General features: G+C 43.9%; 1 protein-coding gene across 1 annotated transcript; it reads left to right on the plus strand.

The window, feature by feature from the left end:
* The first annotated feature begins 1,214 nt into the window (after nucleotides 1-1,214).
* Nucleotides 1,215-3,255, plus strand: tpbgb (trophoblast glycoprotein b). The gene has a single exon (XM_053881341.1). It carries the CDS (start codon nucleotides 1,732-1,734, stop codon nucleotides 2,824-2,826), a length of 1,095 nt encoding a protein of 364 aa, XP_053737316.1. The 5' UTR covers nucleotides 1,215-1,731; the 3' UTR covers nucleotides 2,827-3,255.
* The last annotated feature ends 6,132 nt before the right edge of the window (nucleotides 3,256-9,387 follow it).

A 9,387-nucleotide genomic window follows, 5' to 3' on the forward strand; every position in this document is an offset into this window, starting at 1 on the left:
ACATTTTTATTCGATGGCTGTAAACATGTTTAAGATAAATATAATAGAAACACAGGGCATTAAAATATTGCTCTCAAAATGATGGGAATAGGTATTTTCAACAATAAAAAGCAGGGCTATCAGTAGATTATTTTTAATATGGTTTAAAAACAGTGTTAACTTACAATTAATAGCATATTAATAACATTTTTTGTTTCTAATTATAACTTAAAAGACTTAATCAATGTGAGAGTTTAATTTAGAATTAATTGTGAGCAAACTCTGTTTTAATAGAATTAAAAGAGATTTAATGCACTGACAGACCTGATTACAGTAAGGAACACGTTTTGGGTTTAGATTATTGTTTTTTTTTTTTTTTTTTTTTTGTAGGTTGGTTTTATTATTGCAAGCTCATGTAGTTGGCCTATAAAGTAAGGAATATGTTTGGTACATTATTTGTTTTGTTTCTTAGAACATATTTTTCTCATATAAATATCGCATTTCTAAATCTGCGTGTTACTGAAGTGATAATGTAGACATCTAAGCTCAAGCTGCTGTTGTGCGCCTAGTAGACCAACTATCATGGGTTGCATAGTTCAGGTGCTGTGGAGACCAGGGTGAAGATGTTGGTAGTCCAACAGTTACTGACCACAACTTTACATCGATTCATAGACAGAATTATTTGTCACTTCTTTTCCTTTCTTTTTTGGATACGTTTCCTGTTCTGAAAATAATTTTCAATGTACAAAAAATAATAATGCAGTACTTGCAAAAAGTACAATAAAAACATTTTTTAATTATCATTTTTTTGTTTATGTATAATTATTTTACTTTCTGTAAATACAGTAAATGTAGTATTCACAAATGAAGAAAATAACGTCTGTTTTAATATTCGTGCCATTGAGTTAAAGTCAGTTCCTGGCACATGTGCTGCCCTCTAAACAATCCCAAATGTAATGTGGCCCAGCTGCAGCACAACAGCTATTTCAATATATTACTGCGTGAGTCTGTTATTGGTTGCTTAGCAGCCTGCGCCGCACAGAAGCCCCCTCAGGTCCCCAGACTCACTCAAGCCTGTGGGTCTGATTTCAGCTCAGGCAGTCTTAAGGTGTCGTCGCATTAATGTTGCTAATTTATAGAGGTAACCACCATACTATGCATACGATCCCATCACAGTTTATTATGATGGATAATGGGGGAAATTAAATCTGGCGGACTAAGAAGCAAGTGGTGGCTGCTCCCCTCTCAGCTGTGAATGATGGTATATTCCTCGCCCCCTGCTTCGGCGGGGTTTGGTTCGCCCCAGTGGTCTATCGCCTGTGTAGACGGCGGCTGTCTTCTTCAGGCTCGTAATTGATACGCGGAACCCAGAGACTCCCGAGACGGAGGACCGTGTCTTCTAACTCCCGAACTCCAGCAGCCTTTGCCCTCCCGGGTGGGAAAGTAGCCGGCATTTTTCTGCTTCATTTTCCGTCTGGTGAACAAGCGAGGGGCACAAGAAGAAGTTCTCCAGCGCCTGTTTTCTTCTCAAGGAAATGTAGTCCGCTCCTGAGCAAAGATGGTTTTGGGGATAGTTTCGACGAGTTGGAGTCGGAGATGACGCAGTTTCTGAACGGACTCAGGTGAAAGAAACTTTCCCTTGGCTCCTTGTTGAAGGTTTTAGTCACAGAACGCAGTCAGTTTTCACTTCTAGTTTGGAGAAAATCCCAGACGCGCACGCTGAACTACTCGTGCCAACCAGGACGCGCAAAGATGAGGACATTCAAGTGTGTCGCGATGCGTTTACTTTTTTTCATCCTTGCACTCCCAGCGTCCTGTCAGGGCTGTCCGGAGAAATGCATGTGCTCCTCACAAACTGTAAAATGCCAAAACCAGGACTTGGACCAGATTCCGCATTCCATTCCTACCAATACCACATTCCTGTTCATCACAGGAAACAACATCAGCCGCATCAGCGTGGAGTCTTTCCCAACCCGCCTGGAACTGTTGACAGATCTCTATCTGAGTGGGAACGGCATCGAGGATGTGGATGCAATGGTGTTCCAGAATTTGCCAAACCTTGTGCGCCTGGACTTGAGCAATAACAACATCCAAACTTTTAGCGAGGAAGCTCTTCCAGATGATAATAAATTACAGGTTCTAAATCTCAGCAAGTGCTTTCACAATCACTCCAGGATAGAAATGTACTTGAGCGGCGTGCGGAATGCAAGTCTCCAGCAGCTGACTGTCTTGGATCTCTCCGACAATGACCTGGTGATTCTGCCCGACGACCTGTTCAGCAGAATGATCAGCCTGGTCCATCTGAACCTGCGGAACAGCTCCATTGTCTCCATCCTGAACGGCACGTTGAAAGTCCCGCCTCTTCAAGAGCTGGACCTGAGGGACAACAGCATCAGGGGTATTCCCACCAGCACCCTGACGGAATTCAGCCTCAAGCCTAACCTCGACATCTATCTGGCGGGGAACCCGTGGCGCTGCGACTGCTTCATCGAGGAGCTTCTCACGTGGCTGAAGAACTCGACCCGAGTCAGCGATGTGCAGAATCTGACCTGTTTGGACCCAGAGCGCCTGAGGCGGCAGCGGCTAGTTCAGGTCAAACCATCACAGCTGAAGTGTTTTGGGAACATGGAGGGTGTGCTGGAGACCTCGTACGTCTTCCTAGGTCTGGTCCTGGCCCTCATCGGGGTCATTTTCCTTCTGGTGCTCTATCTGAATAGAAAGGGCATCAAACGGTGGATGTACAACATCCGGGATGCTTGCAGGGACCATATGGAAGGCTACCACTACAGGTATGAGATCAACACTGACCCCAGGTTGGCCAACCTGAGCATCAACTCGGATGTGTGAGCGAGGACTAGCTACTGGAACCGTACGAGGCGTAGCCTGAGTTGCATGAGTCTTCCACTCTTTTGTCATGGATGTCCAAACACAGCTGCATGTCCAGCTCCAGTGTCATCCCCATGTGCATATTGCATGGACAATCAACTGTGGGTTGGACATTTGATTTATTTTTCATAAGGAACAATGGAATGGCGTACACTGACTCTTTAGTGTGACAGTTAAATATATCCTGCCGATGAATGCATCCCTCTCATTATGCCTCTGCTGCGGAGATAATGCCTGTCTGTGGATTTATTTTTATCATGTGGATTTGTGACATACAATATGCCTTTTATTGATGTTTCATAGTGCTGAATTTCCTATTTTAATAGATGGATGTGATACTTTTTTTTTTCTCTATTGTGAATATATATAGTTAAATAAAATGCCTCTGGGTTACTGGTATCAGCTTTGTCTGAGGGCCCTTTCATCATGGGACTATGGGATGTGCAGAAGAGGAGTGAGCACGTACACACTAAGCATCAACCTATAAAACGTCACTTGACAGGTATACAGCAGTCATCAAGTCGCTTGTACCTCATACCATTGTCATGTGTTCAAGAGGTTGAGTAGTGACTGTATTTGTTTACGTCCTGCATGTTTTTCCCCCTCAATTTTGCATTCAACAGTTCTATTTGATCATTTTAACGTTAGCAAAATGGGAAAAAATAATGACCAGCAGGGGGAGTTAATGGCTGCACACGCGCGCAAACAGGGAGGACCTCTTACAATTGGTTCATATATATTATATAGTGTGAGATAGTAACCTTTTTTCCCCATTGAGAACGGTTTCTATCATTTGGTAAATTCTCACATGAACCAACTGCTTGTATAGATACTGTCAATCAAAAACCTTTTTTAGGTTCATCTGTCTGTCTCTTTTCTGACATCATCATACATTCATTTTCTATCTCACATGGGCAACAGTCTCACCAGGAAGAGAACCCTGGGATGTCCGAGGTGTTCACAGGCCAGATGGGAGACATAACATCTCCAATTTGCCCTGGGTCTGTCCCGTGGACTCCTCTCAGGCGGAAATGCCTGAAACACCTCCCCAAACCAAGAGGCATGCTCTCAAATTCTGAGGAGCTGTGGTTGTACTCGGTGCCTCACCTGGATACCTGCGTTCCTAACACTATCCCTAAGGATGTGTCCAGTCACTGTCTGACTGTGTGGACCTTTTAAGTGAAGCTGACGGTCATTGATAATCGAAGGAGGATAACTGCCGGCTCAAAATTGTGCTGCTTAAACATCTCATAAGATACAACAGAAGACTGTCACTGTGTACTTGACTAGCGATTTTCTTGCATCCCACCCGCACGTAATTCAGCTAGGAAGCTTTTATAGTGTCACATCACGAGGGATGGTCTTTTATATGACATATAAATGAGCTTAACAAACCTAATCAACTATTCTAAAACCATTTTATGTGCCTAATTCAGGAAGACCGGGAGCTGTTGTGACGTTTTATGGGGAAAATTGAATCGTGGGCAGAGAATTCCAATTTAAATGAGCTACAAGTCTGAATATGAAGGTCGAAGCTGAAGGTTATCAGCGGCTCAACCGGCTTCCTGTTGTGAATCTGATGGAAAGCAATGACTCCGAAGCTCCCCTTGGAAATGTCTTCAGCTGCAGCTGTCATTCCTAGCCGCCCTGACCGTCACTTTAAGGTTTGCCTCTCAAAGCGCTTTGGCCGTGCCTTCACCCAAGACATACTCTGTCTGATGGCACATGGCAAATGAATACAAAATGAACCTGAAATTCACAGGGGGCACAAAGAAGTATTATGGTAATGAGCTCAGGCAGCTCTGCGTTGCACGTGATCCTGTTTTAAGGGAACTTGCATCTCCAGAAAAGTGTTTCCCATCACCATTCTCTACCGTCAATTGCTATTTCTCACCAGTATGGTATGAATAAATAATTCATGCGTGCAACTCCTTTGAGGGCCAGGGAGCTACCATGCATGTAACAGTATAGCAGTCGAAAAGAATAAAGCTGTTTGTTATGTCTGCGCGTACAGTAAGAATGAACTTCTGTGGCCTGTTGAAGAGCGGGGAGAGATAATCATTCTCAATTCTCTCGTAGCCCGCAGCTACCACTCATCTCAGATTTCCTCTTCTCTAGCACTCCAATAGGGAAGTACTGCTGCCCGTCTTTTTCAGAATTAATTTTTCTAAAGAGTGGAAATTAATTGTTGTCACACTGAAGGAGCCATAATTTAGAGTATCACTTTCTAATGATGAGCGAGAAATGGAGCGGTGTTTGACAATGGATGAGTTGTCTGGTGCTTCTGCTTTTGTTAGGTTGACAAACACAGCTGCTCCGGCCCTGTAAACTGAAGACTCGCTGTCACAGCTCTCTGATTCGCACCTATGCGCAGAAACAACGCTGCCAAGCCTGGAAAAGTGTAGCATGCTTTTAATAGAATCACCAACATCTGGGGGTTTTGTCATACACACCAGATTCCATGCACATTGTGAATTCACATCTGAAGTTACTTACTTGTGCTGCCATTATCAAATCATGTTTTGACGTTGCTCGCTTCAATTTCTTCAACGTCAATCCATCCATCTATCCGTCTTCCATTACTTATCCAAGTTGGGTCACCGGGGCAGCATGGGGAGTGAAGAGGGCCATACTTTCCCCTCCCCAGAAACCTCCTCCTGCTCCTCTAGGAATACCATGTTGTTGCTAGACCAACAAAGAGACTCCTTGGCGTCCTGGGCCGCCCGTGATCCCACCTGGAAATGTGTGGAACACGGGAGGTCCCCAGCACCGCACAAATGTGGCATCACGCATGCAGCCTGCAACAGAGATTGACCTATGAAAGAGCTTCCCCTTTTGATTAAGCTCTTTCTTCACCATGACAGACCTAAACAGAGTCCTCACGACTGAGGACACTGCACCATCTCAAGCTCCGCCCAGAAATATTCAAACTCGACCTCCTGGGGAAGGATCTCTCCACCAACCTTTTCCAATGGAGAACCATGGCCTCAGAATCTTTCTCACGTTTTTTCACTTATATAGCTGCTAATCTTCCTAGCGACAACTAAGATACACAGCGACTATTCAATTGGCTGAAAGCAGTGAGATTATAAGATTTCCAAACCAAAAACCATCAATGCGATGTCGACCCAATTGTAGGATCAGTCATGCAGAGAATGAACAGGTTCTGTAGTCCATGCTTCTAGAGCCCAACTCCAATTTGTGATCCACAAAACACATGGGAGCTGGTTGAGCAAAGGTCCATGAACTCTTAAAGACCTTGCTGAAGGGGTTCGGATATAATACTGCTGTACTTGAATGTGAGTGTAGATCCTTCTTTGCAGAACTCCTGAAGAGATCTTCACTGTGGAAGCCAAGTGTGATTTCATTCAGCTGGAACACAGCACAGGTCTCCCAGTCCAAAGGCGCCTCTCTAAATGACTGCCTGTGGTGACAGCTGATCCCACTTGTGTCCCAAGATGCTTCCGTAAACTATCCACCTTCAGAGAATGTCTCCAGTGTCTCACCCCATTGTACACATTTTTAACTCATTGCTGCTCCTCATTACTGCATGGAAGTACCTTTCCATGATCTCACTGAACTCTTTTCTTACTCTTTACTTTTGGAAGAGCCAGATCATGCTGATACCTGTCAGCTGCTCAAGTCTACTGGAAACTGACAGGCCATGTAATAGGCACGGAGCTGTAGATCTCATCGAATGATTACAGAGTTGATCACCAAAAACTCATGCTGACGCACAGTGTTTGTTTGGGACATGTTGCATCACGCACAGAAGTTCAAAAACCAACTACTATTCTGGCTTAAAATACATGGGCTGCTCTTCCCAATCCAAAACCCTTTCAGATTATGCGGTTATTGTCCACCTCTGGTAGAGCAATGGTGCGCCATGAACCCATTCATCCAACCACAAAGCAGAAGGATGGTGGCCCTGAAATTCCCTGGGGTCAACTACATACTCCAGGTCAAAGTGCGTACTGTATACCAGGGGTGTCAAAGTGGTCCTCTAGGGGTTGCAGTGAGTGAAGATTTTTGTTCCAGATAGGCAAGAACAAAGACCTGTACCCACTGTGGCTATTTTTGTATCAGTCTGGGACCTCTTGCTCATGGGCTGAAACACTCACACTCTTAGGCTGCATCCACATAGAGACTCGATTTTCCTATTCAATATTTTTCCAGGACAATTTCAAGAAAAATGGAGGTGAGCCTTCCGCACGAACCCTCTGAAAACTACCAAAACATTTCATTCACTGCGCAAGCAGTCATACTCTGGGAGGCAAAAATATCAGGCAAAAATTCTCACGTACAGTGTTTATGTTCATTTTAACTATTGACTCCAACAGTGTAGCCAAAATGTTTTGATTCGTAATGGTTGCCATTTCATCCTGTGATTTGAAATGAGTCTGTCTTTACACCTTATTCCCTGAAGTCAGGCTTTCTCACCTCCAATGTGTCCCTGGAGAAGAATGCAGGTGCACTACAGCCTTATGTTTCCACAGAGACCACCAGTGATCAGCCCTCCTCTTTACACTTCACGGACATTCATATCACAGAGTTGACTTCACACCACCACGCCTCAAGCTGCGCTTGGCAGCGCAGGTGTAATTATAGTGAGACAGGAAAAAAAAAAAAAAAACAGTGAGCGAGTGAACAGTGGAAGGGAAGGAAGAATGAAATAGATGAGCACTCCATGATCTATAAGGCTCCCTCTTCACCTTCTGTGGTCCACAGAGTGGCCCTTTTGTGCTTGTTAATGTTTGTCTCTTAGCAGCTTCGACGTTTAAATAGAGCCTCAAATTACTTGTGGCTGATTTCAGACCGGAGATGAAGCATCTCCCAGGAGTGTCCAACACAAGTAATGTTTCACCTATCAACACCAGCTTATTTTTAACATCCGCTTTCTTCTAAACCCACTGAACCCCCTACGAAAGTTGAGTGGTGTGCATTGGCCAGACAATTGTTCATAAAACACACAACAACTCATTCATGCTTTCTTTTGTATTTCTTTTCTTTATTGTTCTCCTTCAGAGGGTTGCAGGGGCCTGGATCCAAAGACTGAGACGGAAGACCCCTTGGACCAAGGCCATTGCAAGGTGCATATCAATGTAGATAGATAAATACCCATGTGTACACTCACACCTGTGGAGACACAACATAACCCCAACCCAGGTCAGGGTTGCCTCAAGCTGGATTCGAAACCACCAGCAGCATGTGACCTCGGGGAACATATTTCAGCCAAGTTCATGCACTTTAAGTCTTCTCTGTTACAGACGAAAACAATGTTAATAAAGTTATTCTTTATTGTAAGTTGATCTAGATTACTTTCATTTTTTCTTTTCTTTAATGTTAGCAAGGATACAATGTTATGCAGAGGTGTACTTATAATAATTTTATAGACAAATTTACATAGGCTGGCGGCCACGAAATGTATACTTCTTCCTTGAGGGGCAGCGCAACAGAAAATAATTGAGGAGCACTGGTTTAGATCAACGATAAAAAGCATAAATAAATATATAAATAAACATATTGAAACGCATCACGAAGGAATAAAAACATTCCTGTCAATTTAAGTTAGATACATTCACATAAGAATACACAATAAAACTTCAATAAATGAACCTCCACCTCACACATTTTTTGTTTCACACACACACACGCACACACACACACAAGCACATCTAACTTGTGTGTTCGTACAAGGCCAAACAATCAGGTGATACATAAAAAAATCCAAAACTTGTCAATCTACGGCTGTACTGTCGTAGCCCTATTCACAACAACATGAAGCTAGACGCAACAGTCTTGTTGAAGACTGCAGAAACAATTGCTCTCTCTCAAAGGCCTTTCGTTGCAAGAAAAAAAAGAAGCGTCAAACATGGCAAGAAAATGATGTTGATCGTGCTAAATAGGCTACTTTCTGCCAAGTTTCATATAGTCACCCTGCGACTACAGCGGCACAGATGTTTTTCAAAGCAAAGAAAAGCAAAGATGCAATGAAATATTGTGTTTTTTACATATTTAATATTTTTTTGGCCTGGTGCTGAGAGACGGAGTGGCACGTTATCAGATTGTCAGAGGACTGTAATTACATTCAGCGCTGTACCGGTCTGTTTTCTCCACACACACCTGGTGGCCCCGCGAGTGACCTCTCCATCTGGAAATACTGATTACATTCAGATGAGTAATGAGTTTTTAACATTAGATAACGATCCTGGAATGTCACTCGGGCCCAGCCCGGCGGACTGTCGCAGCGTGGAGAAGGGAGCGTGGATGGGTGAAGCATTGTATTGTCACCATCCTTCCACAGGGGACTCCTTGTTGTCTCTAATGTGGATTTATGATGTGGCGCATGAGCATGTTGTGGAAGCATCGCCCCCATCGAGCCTTGTTGCCTTTAATGAAGATGGATGGGAGCTGACAGGGCTGTGGCCTCTCTGAGCGCGCTCAGTCATGCAGCGTGTGCCACATGTGCTGGAGGAAATCGTGGATGGTGTGGTGGAGTTATCTGCTTATTAACGGGGAAGG

This window comes from Synchiropus splendidus, chromosome 12 (genome assembly GCF_027744825.2).
Source record: "Synchiropus splendidus isolate RoL2022-P1 chromosome 12, RoL_Sspl_1.0, whole genome shotgun sequence".
Lineage (NCBI taxonomy): Eukaryota > Metazoa > Chordata > Actinopteri > Syngnathiformes > Callionymidae > Synchiropus > Synchiropus splendidus.

Bases quoted from the DNA above. Each gene is read 5' to 3' on its own strand.
- tpbgb (XM_053881341.1), top strand. From the start codon at position 1,732: ATGAGGACATTCAAGTGTGTCGCGATGCGTTTACTTTTTTTCATCCTT.